Source organism: Delphinus delphis, chromosome 6, assembly GCF_949987515.2.
Source record: "Delphinus delphis chromosome 6, mDelDel1.2, whole genome shotgun sequence".
NCBI classification, from domain to species: domain Eukaryota; kingdom Metazoa; phylum Chordata; class Mammalia; order Artiodactyla; family Delphinidae; genus Delphinus; species Delphinus delphis.
The window spans coordinates 96,000,309-96,018,371 of NC_082688.1; the positions used below are offsets into that span (position 1 = coordinate 96,000,309).

Genomic DNA, 18,063 nt, shown 5'->3' on the forward strand with positions numbered 1-18,063 from the left:
AGAAGGTGCAGGTATTACTCACAGAGACGGAGAATTCTTGGGAAGGACCATGTTTGTAAGGGAAGACCAGGATTCCAGTTGTGAATATGTGAAGTTTGGGTTGCCCATTGGTCATTTAGTTAGATAGTGGAGATCTGTTGGTTATAAAACAAGTGTAATGTATCTTCTTAAAGCCTACTGGGTGGTTATAACATCCTTGGCAATACAACCTTTTAAAAATAGAATTCGGAGTGTGACTTTACAAATTCATTTAACCTGACCAGAGGACTCCTGTTTGCTTTACTGTCACTAGTGGACACTATCCAGCAGCAGGATAGAGCTTCTCTAGGTCCCTACGTGTTTGTTCCCCAAGGAGAAGCTCTGCTTTCCACAGCCAGATTCTGCAGGGTAGCATCCCAGGAGAGGCTGTATTATTATTAAGCTTCTGTAGAGATGCTTATGTGCACATGGGTTTAGAAAGCACTGTCGTTTAGCTGAGGGTCTTTGGTTTTAGCAGGCACAGGCTACTCTATCGTCCAAAAAATTAAAATGGAAAGGGAACAAAGGGCATCACAGAATGGAGAAATAAAACCAATGCAGATGTAAAATTTTGGTGCCGCTACTCATTTCACGGTCCAAGCAATTATCCTGTTGTTCCTATTTATATAGGTTGCTGTGGGTGAAGTTTAATGATCCATCACTGAATCCCTGTGGCTCTGATGCATCCACAAATGCAACAGGAATGGTTCACATGTATTAAGATAAAGTATGAGACACTAATGCTCTAAATTATCTTCTAAACTCTCTAACGTAATCTTGGAAAGTTTTAAGAGCTGTAAGGTGTGTATGTGTGTGTATGTGTTTGTGTAGGGATTCATGAAAATTATTGCTAATAATTTAATGATTTATATTGATGTGTAAATGTCTATTATTAAAGCATACTTCATAACTATATATCTTCACATTACATTGCAAATGAACAAACATTACATAGAGATTATTGTATCACAATGCCTTTTGGGTAATTAAAGGTTTTTAGAGAAGTTTATAGTTGCCTAGCTCTAATGTAAAACTCCTGAAATTAGTATATTCTTGTTCTATGTGAAAAGATCAATGCCGTAACGGTTCCATAATTATGACTGAGATGGAACATCAAATGGATCATGAGACACACATACATACCCAAGATGGAGAGCAGGAGTTAACTGCTTCAGTGAAGATTTCCAAATACTATTAAATACCAAGGATTTTTATTAAACTCAACACCGTAAGGAAAGCAATGTGCTGAAGACAGAGAAACACACAGGCCAGTCCAAAGACCAGTGACTACCTCCAGCAGCTACACAACAAAATATTTAATGAAAATTTTTTTAAATCCAGATTTTTCCTGGGGAAAATATAAGGAATGAACCAAAGTTACAGCTAAATGGTCCTTACTGCCCAAGGGTCATATGAGGTGCCCCCTGACAAACCTGCTTATTGATAGAGGAAGATCTTAGGGTCCTGATTCTGTTCTTCCAACCTGGAAATATGTCCACTATGAAAAATTTGCCTTCTCCACGATGCTGCAATGCCTGTGGACAATTAAACACTCTCTAATTATTAAAAAACAATTACTAACACTTGGAAAAAGATACAAAAAACAGAATTCTAAACCAATGGTTAAAATTATATCCTTGGAATAAAGACACAGATGTAGAGCATGGACTTGAGGACACAGGGAGGGGGAAGGGGAAGCTGGGACGAAGTGAGAAAGTGGCATGGACATATATACACTACCAAATGTAAAATAGATAGCTAGTGGGAAGCAGCCGCATAGCACAGGGAGATCAGCTCGGTGCCTTGTGACCACCTAGAGGGGTGGGATAGGGTGGGTGGGAGGGAGACGCAAGAGGGAAGAGATATGGGGATATATGTATATGTATTCCTGATTCACTTTGTTATACAGCAGAAACTAACACACCATTGTAAAACAATTATACTCCAATAAAGACGTTAAATAAATAAATAAATAAATAAATAAATAAATAAATAAATAAACTTAAACTTGCCTAAAAAAAAAAATCAGATTTCAGAATGAAAAAAAAATTATATCCTTGGTAATAGCCTTTAAAAATGTAGTACTAGGACACACTCTGCATGTATTTTTTAGTACCTTTAGTACAGAGACAACCAAAACAAGACAAAATAGTAAGCTATTTTGAATGGACTGCCTGTGCAATTTGTTGACAGACCTATTCCCTTTCTAAACAGAAGAAACAAAACATAACTTCTTTGATGACAAGATGAGGAAGGCCAATGGCTCTACTCACTGAGAGATAGAACTGTTTGTGCCCACCCTAAACCCAGGGTAGTTGTTAGCTATTTTCATAGTTGTGAGGTTCAGAAACTGCTTCTCAGACCTTGCATTGTGAGAATGATTGTCACAGAAAGAAGATAGGTTGCAGGCAGAGCAGTGATTCAACTTCCAGTCCATAAAAATCACCTGGAGGCTTGATGAACAAGCTGAGGACTGGGTCTATGGCATCCCTGCCCATTGCACCTTCAGATCTTGATTTATTGACTCAACAAGTTAATAATCCAGAACTTTTTACTCATTATTATTGCTGAGTCACTTGCCTTTATGCAAACCAAGCAATTGTGTTTCTTTTCTTGTTTTTATTGAGGCATAGTTGATTTACAATGTTGTGTTAGTTTCAGATGTACAGCAAAGTGATTTAGTAATACATACATATATATCTATTTTTTCAGATTTTTTTCCCTTATAGGTTATTTCAAAATAGTGAGTATAGTTCCCTGTGCTATATAGTAGGTCCTTGTTGGTTATCTATTTTATATATAGTAGAGCGTAAATGTTGAATCTAAAAAAAATGATACAAATGAACTTATGTACAAAACAGAAATAGACCCACAAACATAGGAAACAAACTTATGGTTACCAAAGGGGAAGCGGGGGGATAAATCAGGAGTTTGGGGTTAAAATATACACAATTGTGTTTCTTAAACATCCTTTTCCCTGTGTCAAAAATTGTGTCAGGGGCTTCCCTGGTGGCGCAGTGGTTGAGAGTCCGCCTGCCGATGCAGGGGACATGGGTTCTTGCCCCAGTCCGGGAAGATCCCACATGCCGCGGAGCGGCTGGGCCCATGAGCCATGGCCGCTGAGCCTGCGCGTCTGGAGCCTGTGCTCCAGAATGGGAGAGGCCACAACAGTGAGAGGCCCGCGTACCGCAAAAAAAAAAAAAAAAAAAAAAAAAAAAATTGTGTCAGGCCTCCAGCACTGTGGTTTAGCAAAGGGCAGTCAGCCCAACTGCTTTACACATAACTCATGTCATTTTTTTAAAAGCCCTCTATAGAATGGGTATTGATTCATACACCATGAACCTGCATCTCTTTTATCCTGGCTTTTGCCTAGAAAGAACCCTTCCTGCCCCCACTGGGGGTACATTTTCTGGCTGGCCTCCTGCAGCTTGTAAAGGTAGTTCCTAAAGCAGGCAGCCTAGTGTGGTTGGCAATGCAGAATTTCTAGAGCAGGTTCTGTCACTGTGCCCAAAGGGAAAAAAGACAAAAGCTTCAGGAAAGTTTATTTTCCTGCTTTTCTGTCAGCCACACAGTCTGCCCTGGCCTTATGTGTGGACAAAGTGAATGGTCTTGATGAACAATAAACATAGATGTTCAGAGAGCAGTTAGGCCAGCAGCATGCTTGGTTCATTGCCTTAGCATTCAAAGGTGGCTAGACAATAGCATTCAGTCTTTAGATGCTGCCTGGTCCACTTTCCCCATTTACCATATATGGAATTGGAGGCTCAGAGGATTTTTTTGACTTTTCCAAGACCATAGATTGTAACCCATATCTCTCATTGACCATGACCCTGTACTCTGTCCATATCTAATTTTATAATTGCATATATAATGTACTCTCTGAGGAAATTACTTTGCGCTTGTGCTGTGTGGTAGGCTGATAAACAAGGGAAAGCACTAATAATATCTCCCAGTAACTGAGCTCTTGGGAGGTTTTAGGCACAGGGCCAAGCACACGTACATGTTGCCTCAAGACAATGTATGTCGTGTTGAGTAAGTGTCAGTTCATGTTAAATAGCAGATGTCTACCCTTATGAATGAGCAGACACACAAAATTGTATTCAGTGTGACCTAGTAAGTGAAAATATCACCCTCTGAAATCCTAGGGAAGAAGGCTGTGAAGTAGCTGCATTCCCTTGAGGATATCCAGTTGTATCTTATAGCATTTTCTTGTGTTCAGAATATTAAAAGAAATCATGAAAAGCCTCAAGGCCCCAGATCTGTGGCAGCCCTTATGAGGGTCTTCATACAAATATTGATCAAGAGGGACCCACAGGTGTGGGGATGGCCTGAGTGCCACCTCTGGGCCCTCCCAGGGCCTGGAGACTGTCTGCTTAGAGCTGTCATCTCTCCCCTTCAATAAAACACACACACCAGTCATCCTTGGCTTTGACAAACAGATGACATGGCAGGGCCCAGGGCCTCTGAGATCTAGGGCAGGGCCAGGTGAGAGCTGACCGTTGCCTTCCTCAGGGCACCCACTGGACATTCAGAGCAACGCAGTTGGTCATTACCAGCACTATGGGCACATAAATGCCCAGGATCTAGTTCTGTTTTCTTCTGGAGATTTTTCATTGGAAATATAGTAGAGGGCTCAGATGGGTAAGGCACTCTGGGAAGGTTACAGACCTCAGCACTCTTTGAGAGCTTTACCTACTCAGAAAGCTCAGCGACTCATGCTGGGTTGCTTAGAAATGTGTGGCAAAGTTACATAGTTTTGTGAAGTTGGGCAAGTGAGTTTTTCTAGACTTCCATTTCTCTTATCTGTGTGGCCAGAGGGTTGGGCTGGATAAAAGGTTATAACAGTGTTTCTCTCTGGATAGTAACACAGGGGGAGAACTTCTGAGAAGGCTGTTGTGGGTCTCTATTATAGAATTCAGATTATTTTTGTGGATCCAGGAATGGCTGCTAGTGTTTACATCAGTCTGTCCTTATTTATCATCCTGAGTGCATCTTCTTGACCAGCTTTACGTGGAGATAGATGTGACAAGTTAAATCATTTGGCATATTGCCTTCCCAGTCTTCTCAGAATGTGTACCCTCTTCCCATCAGAAGAAACAGAGGCAGCTGGCTTCATTTCCAAAGAGGTGGTGTTTGGACACAAATTGGACTTCATTTCAGGCATCTGTGGGAGAAGGGATTTTTGCCTTTACTTTCCTCGAGGTCAATTTCCAGATCATGAGCGATGGTCCCACAAAATATAAAGGCATCCTATTTTTCGTGAAGTCTTTTTTTCTCAGGGAGATTGAAATAAGCATAGCAGATATGCTTTCAATGTGTGTTTACCTGAATCTGTAGAATAAAGATCTGGTTCTTTTTCCATCCAACCACTTGTTTTGCTATGAAAGACTCCTTGTATAGTTCAGAGGTCTATTACAAAGTGTAGGAAGTGTTGCCAATTGCAAAGTGGATCTAAGTTGGCAAAACAAACAGAAGGAGGAGGATGTCATATGATATGGTAAGTCAATGTCATTATTTATATCCTGCTTACCAAACCAAACCAGCAAGTTAACTTGGCTGCAGGTTCATTTGTCCGAGCAAACGGTCAACCAGGTGCCACCAATGGCCACCCTGCTCCTGTGCAGAGGAGAGGCTCCAGTGAGTTGGATGAACATGTTCTGATAGGGTCTAATTCAACAATAGTTCAAAATTCCTGTTTAAATTTGACCACTATTAAAATTAATTACCTCAGATCCAAAATTATGCTTCAGACTACCGTGAGTAACAGCTAAGTATTTTTCCATCATGCTGGTCACTTAAATTCCTTAGTCTGTCTCCTCGTGCTTGAAGGCTAAGATTACGTGTCATGTCAAAGGTTCCTTTCTACTCATAGTTTTGAAATAATATGTTGTGGAATATTAGGGAAACATAATGTGTCTTTGTTGGGGTCTTTTAAATAATATTTCTAGAAAGGGCAACCACTTAAAGTATTTTTTCAGAAGGGCAGTTTTGAGGTTCTTTTCAACCTTTCCCTTCTCTCCACTTCAAAAGATTTCTATTATTACACCTTAACCATGCAAGACCATAAATTTATCATACTGACCACTAGCCTGTATGAACTATTCAGGCACATCATTTTTCTTTGTGCTCTAAGCCATGAAAATAAATGACACAGTGGCATGGGAACTGATGAACTCCTAAGCCTAACACAGCCTTCTGCATGCCTCCCTGTACCCTCATTTCATTTGATGGAAGAAACCCTGAGGATGAATGGGAGTAGGTAATTACCAAAAATAATGCCAGACGCATTTAAGTAATTTTCCAGGAAAATGTTGAAATATAAAATGTCTAGTGAAAACATGATTAAGGGGGAAACACAATCTATGGATTTCAAGTTGCCATAGGAACACTCACAGCCCCCTTTAGTGAGCAGAGAGACAGGTGATCCGTTAAGTCTTTTCTCCTAATTGAATATAAAACTGCATTAGTCATGCTGACTCACAGTTTGTTCCTGTCCTGGCTAGTTTTTGCATATTTTGTGATGTTCTTTTCCATAGGCTTTGAATCGGAGGTTTTTCCATGGCCCTTAGGGTTCTTTTCCCTGGATCTCTGGATGTATTTGATGTGTTAAGGGTTTGCAAACACCAGCATGGCTGTAGGTTTTTCCCAGACCCAAACTCTCAGGGCAGAAAGGGAGCAGGGGACCCCTCACTGAGTTCCATGCAGCATTGTTTTGATTTTTGAACCTTGCTCATGTATTAGCTATTAAAAAATAATAAAAAATAAACACAAGGCTGTTTCCTGCCCCTGTAATATGGCCAGTTTGTGTGGATACTGATCATTTTATCAAATACTTATTACAGAGGAAGTTATATGACATGACATTATAAATATAGCTGAATTAAGGCAGCTTGAACTCAGCCTTTTAGCCACTGAGCCATGGGCCTTTTATACTGTGGGAGCTTCTATACATTCATGGTGGGAGGTTATTTTGGGGAAGATAAAAGAAGTCAAGGTGTTTTTCTTCTGTTATAAATATTGTGAAGTGTGCATTGTTTTTTAAATCTCTTGAAAAATATAGGTAATCCATGTAACAGAAATATGCCAGAATTTTCCAGCAGACATTCATGTAGCAATGGTTACTGCTAGGAATTGTTATATTAGATACCCCAAGGCTCTGTGTTTTTTATTGCTGGCCATTGAACGAGTTGCTGACACATTATTTGTCAATTTTTGTCAAAAATACTTATTTTCCATTATTTTGCATGATCAAAATAATGGTTTTGGGGGCTGCTTGTTCCTCAAATGTGTCTTGTATACATTTCTTTGATTATCAGAGGAAAAGATGCTCAGTGAGATGAGGAATATGCTTGTTACAAACATAAGTATATACACGATAATCTTTAGCTTTCCTCTTATAGTAATGGAAAGAAAAAAATAAAAGCCAAAAAGTTCTGTTTATAACTTTGAGTATTATAATACAGAATTAAAAAAATTGACCCCCTGACAATGTTGACTATAGTAATGGTAATGCAAATTTCAATAAAGAGAATCCCTACTGTCAACATTTTAAGAATTCCACTCTCTGATTCCAATGTCAAAGAGCTCTGATTGCTACAAAAATAAAAACCTTAATTCAGATAAAAGATGCTTCTGATTTCCATATTTATGTTTAATTATTCCATTCTCATCACGGTCTCCTTTCTCCCTCCCAACCCCTCTTCTGCCCGCCAGACACTGCATGGACCTCAGTGCAGCACAATGGCTCCCACTTGGTTAGTGTCAAAAGCTCAAATGGAGAAAGCCCCCATCCTGTGTTTTTCAAGTACACAGCCAGCATGGACCAGCTCCAGGCCATAATTGACTATGTGGACCACTGCCAACAGAAGCTGACTTTCCACTGCAAGAAGTCAAGGCTTTCAACTCCCCATGGTGAGTAATCAGAGTAATCAGACATTGTGGGCTGTAGTCCCCACAGGTCACAATGGCCTGCCAGAGATGCATGAGAATCTGTGCCCATAGTGCCCGGATCACATCTGAAGTGACAGGGATACTCTTCTTTGGAGCGAAGACCAAGGTCTTTGCTCAAAGCCAGGAATGATCTGAAGTTTCTCCCTAGACTCAACTGGGCAACTGAGCAGTAAAAGCCTCCTAAGGAGGCCCCTGGAATGCTCAGTGCTCGTCTGCCATGAAGGGCAGGGACATCTTAATTCTGTCTTATCTTGGGAAGGATTGCTCACAACAACATGGCTTAGTGATCTGGAGGTGATTATTCCATGAGATTCTTTTTCATAGACAATGCAATTAGTGTCTTGGCTAATTGTTAATTGGGGAACAATGTTGGTATCCCCGTCTCTTTCACACAACGTAAGTGCTACTAGTTTATTTCTCATATCTTTTCTTCTTTTGAAAATTCTTATGTTTAATTTTATATTTTTTTCCTTTGAAAAATCCCATTCTGTTGGAATGTGCAACCTCACTGCCTTCGTGAAACTGCTTGGCTTTCTGGAGGCTGGCCTGCCCCTTCTCTGATTAGGCATCTGGGGAGTGGAATGAGCAGAGGGCAGTAGGCAGGTTCTCTGAGTTCAAGCTCTTAGGACTTAGACAAGTCCCTGTCACTCAGCAGCTATGGGACTCAGGAAATCATTTTATCTTTTTTGAGTCTTCAGAGCTAAGACACTAACCTTGCCAGAACTTAATTGCACCACATCTATAAATGGCATGAAGTAAAGGCTACTTATTTGCATCTCTCCAGTTTATTGAATTTACAGTTAGTGCTAGTTAGTACTTACTGTTAGTTGATTGATGCCAAATAGATCACGGAGCTAAAATTGTATGTTCCCAGAAGAATGAGAAAGCTGCCTCCAGGAGAGTAAATTATTGTTATGGGTTGTCTAACCAGGGAAAACGAGGCAAAGACAGAGTAGTGTTGGAACCAACCACTAACAAAGTCATAAAACAAAACCACCCAGTGAGTCATGGAGCAAACGCATACAAACTAGCAGATGGTCTATTCCAGAACCTGGACACGACCCAGATCAGCAAAGAATTCCTGCCTGGAGGGCCAGTGTCTGCCTATTGATTTGCATGTGGTTGCTCAATTGTTAGCCCTTCGATATGTTAATAAATATATAAAACAGCAACAGCAGCAACAAAAACAAATATTTAAACAAGTATTTAATTGGGGCTGGGGGGAAAGATGGAAAGACTTATAAACTTAATAAACACCTGCTAAAAAAACAAAATAAGGGCCTTCATTAACCATACATGCCAAGTTATTTGCATTTCTTATATGCTGCTACTGGAGGATTGTTAGTACAAACTTAATTTAAAAAAATTCACTACAGACCTATATATTTCCAGAAGTGTTTAATTAAGGTTGAGTTGAGGCAGGCAAATAGTGTAGCCCAATACACCTTTAAATTGTTGCACTAATTTGCTCGGTATTATCAATAGATACAAATGGGTGTGCAGAGCTTTGATGCTACTCTTGTGTGGAAGGAGTGAACACAACAAAGCCTGGGTCCCTCATTAGAAGGTTGCAATGTGAAAACAGTACAAGGGGACTGCAATGTGGGGAACAAGTAGCTTAGGAATTTTATAGGGTAGATTGGGGAATGTCAGTCAAAATTCAGTTCTCTCTCAAGAATTTTCCACTGTTCAAATTCTCAGAAGTTATCAGGAGACTGAGGAGGTGGTAATCTTGAGAGGAGATATAGCAAGTCTGGGGCCTCAGTGCAGCAGCTCTTGTGTAAGTTTTGTTTTCCAAGAGGGCCAGGGAGGAGCAGAGGGCCTAGGATCTTGCTAGGGTTCTGAAACATTTTTCCTTCAGCATCTTTAAGGTCTCTGTGTTACATATAGTTTCAGGGGATATGATTACAGGTGGCTAAAGAGGAAGTTGTATGACAGTAAGTGTTGACTCTAGGAAACCATTTGGTTACCATACTATGAATGCTTAAGGTCATTGAGGATTGTAGCTGTGGCTGGAGTGAAGGACAGTGAACTATGGGCTAAAATAATTGAGGAAGTAGAGCCGTGCACCCTGGTCATTGATATCTCTCCTATTCCTTTTCATTTCAGCCTCTAATTCTTTTTCATATTATTCCTAATTATTTCTTATGCAAATTCTCTAAGTTACTCAAAGGAATCTTGAATGGAGCCACATGCATTTTGTACCTTTAGAAAACACTTAATGATTTTCACTTTAGAGAGAAAAATGTAAACACACAGTAACACATTGGCATATAATGATTTCTTTGCTCTTCAAGTCGATGAAAGAGGATGTTGAATAATTACATTTTTAAGATGGAATTTTGAAAAATGTCTATTAAGTACCTATTAAATAATACACTAAAAAGATCTTCCACTCCCTAAAGATGTTTTCAACACATTAAAAAAAAAGATGATTGATATTGATTTCTTGGCACACATGTCACCCACTGGGCCTGCAGTGCGTGGTAATGAATGCAGTCCATGTGTTTACCAGCTGAGAGGTTGTCAGCAGAAGCAGAAGTCTCATTGAACAGGGAGCCATAATGAGCAGTGGCAATTGTAAGTTAGGGAGAAAGTTATTTCAGATTCTTAGTGGGGGCCTGATGGGAACAATTTAAGAGTTTGAAAGAGCACATGAAAATGGACAGGCATCTTTGCAGAATTGATGTCACTTCCGTTTCCTCTCCTGCCCTGATTCTCTGTTTACTAGGGACTGTTTCCCCTCCACCCTCCCGTGTGCGCCATCTTTTCTGATCATCCTCCCCCAGGTGTACTGTAATCCCACACTGGGGCCTCAGCAGCATCTTTAATGTAAATGAGCAGTCCTGCAGAGCTGAGGCAGCCTCTGGCCCTGTCACTTAATTATACGTTGCACTGAGGAGGGGAATGAGCTGAAGAACTTGGTGTAGTTGTCTCGGACTTGCTCAAGCCGAAGACACCTCAGGCATGAAGAAGGCTTATCAGTGCCATTTCTTTAGTTTCCAAATACAGAGCAACCCATTCAGTATAAGAAGGAGCACGTCTCCAAGAAACTTTTAGGACATGCTAGGAAGTACATGTCTTAAACACATGCCAGTGTTTTTAGCTAATAAATAAAGTGAAAGAAATCCATATTTCTTATAATAACATTAAACATTTTAATGGCATTTTAGGATCTGAAACAGATTTTAGATTCAGTGTGTAAATTACTGTGGTTTTTATTTTGATGACAATTCTTTCTTGAAAGTTATTTCCAAAGAAATTATGTAAGTGGAGTCCTCAAGAAAAGTTTGTAAATATCGTGCCTGAATGAGTTAAGGACTACATGCTCATTTTCTGTTAAAAGAAAAAAATTTGGTGACAACGTAAGTTTTGACATTAAAATATATATTTTTAAACAGTTGGAAGTCCTCTTAAAAATGATCCTATTGCACAGTTAAAATATGCTCACTTCTAAAGTAGTCTCTCTATGTTTTAAATAGAGGGAAGTAAAGGAACTATATTGGGGAGGCAGGTAGTGGGGGGCAAAGTAGGTGTCACCTTTCTCATACTTGTCTTTCAGATGGAACCCCAGTGAGCTGGTGGGTTGGAAGAACCAATGAAACACACACTTACTGGGGAGGTTCTCTGCCTGATGCTCAAAAATGTACTTGTGGATTAGAGGGGAACTGCATTGATTCTCAATATTACTGCAACTGTGATGCTGACCGGAATGAATGGTGATTTCCATATAATTTCCCTGTGCAAACTGTAATTTTTTTATTGCTTAAACGATGTACCTTAGGCAGACATTGGACACCACAGTATAATAAAGAGAAAAAATTAAAGTATTCCCTAGCAAGTTAAAAGTATAAGCTTTGATGTGTATGATATCATTAATCTGAAGCCTAAAATACTAGGTAGCTATTTTTGTTTACTTGTGAGTAACTAATCATGTCCATTTTCTTTTTCTAGTAAGACAAAATAGGAATTAATGTTTCCCATTCACTGAAAGTGAAATATCTGACTTCTTAAAGTTAAGTTAATCCAGTTAATAAGATGACCACCCCTTGGCTGACCCAGGGCTGTTTGCTGACCTTCCTAATTGCCAGTTTTGTTTTCTTAAATGGCCACACAGGGGAAACCAGACAAGGCATTGAGTCCATGAAAGAGGATATACAGAATACAAAGCTCTCCATGCAACTGGAGGTCTCAGAAGGCTGCATACCCAAAGAAAAGGTAGACAAGGACAAATCATCCAGTAGGCACTCTGGGTAGAAAAAAATAGCTCCCTGAAAACTCATGTCTACAGACTTGCCCTCACACAGATTTGGAGCCCAAATTTATATGACTTGGATGGTCCTCAAATTAAGTTAACATAGCCACAGGTTGGCAGCACCACTGGCTCATCATAGGATTACATGAGATTCTCACTGGAGGCCTGCCCTCCCCCTTCACACAGACCTCACAGGATTCCCACAGATAAAATGCCACCAAAAATAAGCTCACAATCCAGGGTTATACAACACCAGAGGACAGATGTGGGAGGCAGAAGAAACCACAAAGTGTAGATGAGATGCCTAAAAGTCTCAGATCATGGATACATTCAAAACATAGATAAAATAAATATGTGAGCTGCTTGAAAAATCAAAACTGGAATTGAAACATGAGAAAATGATCAGATCCTATTAACAAAGATGATTGTGATTTGCAAAAGAATATTAGCCAATGATAATATTTACCCAATTTAAGATTTGTTGGATCAGATATTAGACACAAGTGATCAGAAAATTGGTGAAATGGAAAATATGTGTAAATAAATGACACAGAACAGAGAGAAGCAAAATGGGATCGAGAAAAGCGGTGACATGGAGGAGTCATGTGGAGAAGATTGAAAATGTGTCTGATTAAAGTTTCAGAAGAGAAGATTTGAGATAATGAAGAAGAGGAAATATTCAAATAGCAGAAAAATGTCCAGATTTGAGAAAACATTAGAATACCAAGCAGGATAAATAAAAGTAGATCCATATCTAGACACACCATGGTGAAATCAAAAACACCAAAGAGAATGTTAAAAGGAGCAGAGATGAAAGCAAGACTCTTAAAGGAAAGACAGCCAGCCAGCAGACACCCCTGAACAGCCCAGGACCCAGCCCACAGAGGGCGGGACACACCCCTCACAGGGTGGAAGTGAAATAACTGTCAAACTCCCAGTGTTTACCCAGCTGATATTTTAAAAAGTGGAATAAAATTAAAATCCAGACAAACAGACACTGAAGAAATTTACCACTAGCAGACTCCACAAGCAGAATTTTAAAGAATGGTTTTCAGAATGAAAGAAAGTGATCTTATAAGGAAGGTCTCAGAGGCAGGAGGAAATATTGAGGAAAAAAAATTGTAAACTCAGAGGTTAAAAACTAAAAGAAAATACTAGACACTGATAACATGTAACTGTATGTATGAATTTGAAACACGAGAAAACAGTCAGATCCTATTAACAGAGATGATTGTGGTTTACAAAAGAACTAAAAGAATGTTTAGAAATAAAAATATTATTGAAATTTAAAACTTGTTTTGTAAATATTTATTAGAATTAAATTGCTTAAAGTTTATGTCTTAAAATTTGTGTAACCTTTAAATAATAGAAACAAAGCATGTAATATTCAAATCAGTAGAGGGAAGAAAGAAAAAATGGGATTTTAAAAACTTAGTTAATACAAAAGAAGATAGAAAATGAGAATTTAAAAAAAGAGAAAGCAATAAGTACAAGATAAAAACTGTGTGAGTAATCATGCACAATAAATATGACAAAAATAACCATTTAAATCCAGATGTCATATTGAATTAAAAACAAATATGTCTTCTTTGTAAACCTGGGCATATTGAAAACAAAATGCCAAAAAAAAATTACCAGGCAAATATACGAAAAAGTAAGTAAAATTTTAAGGTTTAATGTGGACAAAGATCACTATTACTATAAGATATTGCTTAATTTCACTATAAAAAAACAACAATGCTAATAAACTTGTATGTTTCTAATAAAAATGACTCAGAATGTATACAGAAAAAAATTGACGAAACTGAAAGAAGAAATTTACAAATCAACCATGGTAAGAAGAGGTTTAAATGTACATCTGTTTGTAATTGGTAATCAAATGAACAAAAATTAGTAAGATAGAATATTTTCAAATGAAATTAACAACTTGATTTGTTGGGAACATAAAATTGTAGAATACATAATTTTCTCAAGCACATGTAGTGCATTTTTGCAAACTGATTTTCTCAATATTCCATAAAGCAAAACTCAAAAAATTTTACAGTAGTTGTTATCCTATGAACAGTTTCTCTGATTACAATGCAATTAGGTGAGAAATGAATAATAGAAAGATTAAAAAATATACATGAGGCAATTCAAAACCACAATTGGAAAGACTGGAAACAAGGAAATAAAGATACATTACTCATAGAAAATATCGTTTTCAACAAAGAAAACCTAAGAGAATATACAGAAATATTATTGAAATTAATGAGAGTTTGGTAAGGCTACTGACTGAACCTTAGAATAACTGGATTCTTATCAAAAATGTGTTACTATAAGAAAATATAAAAACTACTAGCAGAAGGAACAAAAGGGTATAGTACCTTGGAATAAAGATAACAAAAATATGCAAGACTTTTGTAAAAAAGACATCATAAAACTTTATTATGAAAATACAAGAAGACCTAAATAAATGGAGACATCACACCACTGCCATGAATAGGAAAACTAAGCATCTCTCCTCCAAATAATTTTCTTGATTCCATTTAATTCCAAACAAATGCTAAACATTTGTTTATTTTGGGGGGTAGTGACAAACAGGTTCTAAAATTTATTTGGAAAAGAATGGTACATGAATAGCTAAGACGATTCTGAAAATGGAAACAATGTGGGGAGACCAGCCCTACCAGACATGAATAAGTCTTATGATGCCGCAGTAATTAATACAGTGTGAGTTTGCCGAAGGGATGAGCCAGTAGAACAGCTAACCCCAAAAAAGAGCCTGGGAGCTTTAAAAATGTGTAATTCTGGGTGATGAAAATTATGTTGTCGCCAGTCTCTCTTTCTCCCCAGCAATTATAAAACTTAAAGTTGACCTAGTATTTCTCCCCTGCAGCTTTCCCAACAACTCAAAGTAGTCAAAACTCCATTATACCTCAAAAAAAAGTCTACTGAAAAACAAACAAACAAACAAAAAAACTCAGAAGAATTTCTAGAGCATTAGAAACTAAAACCAAAAAAAGGTGGATTTGGAAGTTCTCTTACTGAATGTTTAAAACTGTTTGTGAGAAATTTTCATACCTAGATATTCATGCAGTCTTTACAGATTTTGGAAACAATTGAGAAGCAAGAAGAAAACAGATGTAACTAAAAATTAGGCAGTTTTGAATGAGTCTGGTGAACATGGCATATAATATCTTACATAAAGCATGGACAGTGGGAATGACCTGTACAAATAAAGAATTTTTAAATAAGAAGAGTTTAAACTTTTCTCAGATTCAGGAAGGTACTTTGCAAACAACAAAAGGACAAAAAGACTTTATGATGCTATCTGCCTTAATGCACACTACATGCATTATGATTTTTTTAAAGTTTTTTTCAGGGCTGTGAATGCATTGTCAATGTTAAAAACAGAATTAAAATGTAGCTTTTTGCTATATAGAAAGTGTAGCTTTTAAAGGGTTCCTTAAGGGATTCCCTGGTGGCGCAGTGGTTGAGAGTCCGCCTGCCGATGCAGGGGATGTGGGTTCGTGCCCCGGTCCGGGAAGATCCCATATGCAGCGGAGCGGCTGGACCTGTGAGCCATGGCCACTGAGTCTGCGCGTCCGGAGCCTGTGCTCCGCAACGGGAGAAGCCACAACAGTGAGAGGCCCGCGTACCACAAAAAAAAAAAAAAAAAAAAAAAATGTTCCTTAAAATTCAAAGATCCTCAATGAAGAACTTATGCACTTACATTTTTCCTCTAAGATGTTCTACCAAAATAGCAATCACGGGAATTAAAATACTATTTGTAATGTTTACTGATATTAAATACCAGGAATTGATTTGGTGTGCTCTCCCTGTGTTTATAATAAAATAAGTTTCCAGACTGACCCGCTCCCGCATAATCCAGTGACATCTTCTAGCTTGTGAATACCATTCCCAACAAAGTCAGGTGTTATGTGCTTGGGATGAAGCCTGTGTACTTCTAACAGCAGGAGTTGCAGGGGCTTCACCAGATAAAGCCATGTTGTTTAATTCAGTCTGATTCTGTGACGCAATCTGATTTTTAAAAATTGTTTCTTAAATTTTAGGGTTTTATTTCATATTTTTCATATCTTACCATATGCACTGCCAGTCACTTTGTTCAAATTTTTAAACAAAATAAAAATCTTAATAATTTTACATTTTCTAACTTAAAAGAATATTTCGATGCCTAGCAGAATTGGAATGATTAAGTTAGGAAGACTTTTTTTGCAGGAAAGCTGTCAGGTTGAACCATGTGAAACAGCTGATTTTCTGACCTGCAAAAGTGGCAGTTTCAAATGTTTCAACTTGTATATACAAGAGTGAGTGGTGGCTTTGTAATTATTTGGAATTAAAACTTACTAGGTTCTACACAGAACAATAAATTAGACAAACTAGTATTTGTTCATAAATCAGAAGTACGTATGTAATTGAAGTATACAATGAAAAATATGAACAGCTTACAAGGTATAGAAAAACCTTCCTACTTTGTCCAGAGAGGACGGTGGTTGTACAACCAACTTACCAGCCAGGTCCTCTGGCTCCTGTTCCAATCCTATTGTATTAAACCATAGATATTAATATGTCCCCAAATAGTCACTTATATGATGATATTATTGGTATTGTTATTATTTATAACATCCACTGGGGGGCATTGATGGTGGGTTTTATGTTTACATCCCCAACACACAGGGCCTGGCAAATAGAAGCATAATAAGTGTTTGTCGAATGAATGGATGGTGACAATCTTTGGCAAAGCACTTTCCCATGCACTAGCCCATTTATTAATTTTAAGAATATATTGTATCATATCTTCATCATGGTTTTGAATCAGTATTTTGTTTTGATTTTGTTTTTAAATTTATGGCTTCAACAAATAAGGAAATGCCTCATAACCACAGTAGGAATTTCTGAAACTTTAGTAAAAAAAAAAAAAGTCCAAGTATTGAAAACCTAAGTCTTGTCAGTCAGGTGGTTTTGTTTTTTGTCTTTTTTTTTTTTTTTTTTTAATGAAGGAAGATTGCTGTTGCTTCTGTAAATTCTGCGTTTAAGTATTACACAGTGGCTGAATTGGAAAGAACAATGAGCTGCTAATTGCACTGAAATGTAATCTCATGCCTGTATCCATGACCATAATTTTGGACCTGCCTGCTTTCTTCTCTATGGTCACGTAGATGAACAAAGGTCTCTGGTCCTCAGAAGACCTCATTCAATATATTAGTATGTTTGTAAGTGTTCAGATGAGATGTTTGATTTCCCTACTGTTATGTACTTACAAATTTAGCTTAATACCCCTTGAACTGCAATCAAAGACTATTACTCTTCTGTACATTATTCAGAATAATGTTAAGGTGGTTGTATTTGTTTTCTAGGACCAGCAACACAGTAGTCCTTTCCCATAAGAAGCACTTGCCGGTCACTCAGGTTGTGATGAGAGACACAGGGCGACCACATTCTGAAGTGGCTTATACACTGGGGCCTCTTCTCTGCTCGGGGGACAGTAAGTAGTGGCAAGAGGAACTGTCTTCATCCCTGCTAATACATTTCAATCTTTTAAGAGAAATCGAACTGCCTGGGTTCATAAAAACACTGTCTGTACTGATAATCTGTACTTCATTAGGAATGTATTAACTTTATAAAATAAGTGTATATTGTTAATGTAATTGAGAAAAAACATATTACCTCTGGATTATGTAGAGGTATCTTTTATATGACATTTACATGAGACTGTGCTGCAAAGATTCATGGAATCATCTGAAATATATCACTTGTTCAGCAAACATCTAATATGTACCTACTAAGTATAAGGCACTTTGCTGAATGCTGACATGCCTGAAATTGGTAAGATAAGG

General features: G+C 38.0%; 1 protein-coding gene across 3 annotated transcripts in view; it reads left to right on the forward strand.

Moving 5' to 3' along the window:
- Positions 1-18,063, forward strand: part of LOC132426755 (contactin-associated protein-like 3) — a 187,730-nt gene that overhangs the window by 136,223 nt on the left and 33,444 nt on the right. For all 3 annotated transcript variants that reach the window (XM_060013541.1, XM_060013543.1, XM_060013542.1), the window contains 3 exons: positions 7,732-7,929; positions 11,531-11,687; positions 17,584-17,711. In XM_060013541.1, the coding sequence (XP_059869524.1) occupies positions 7,732-7,929; positions 11,531-11,687; positions 17,584-17,711 (483 nt within the window). The remainder of the gene's footprint in view (positions 1-7,731; positions 7,930-11,530; positions 11,688-17,583; positions 17,712-18,063) is intronic.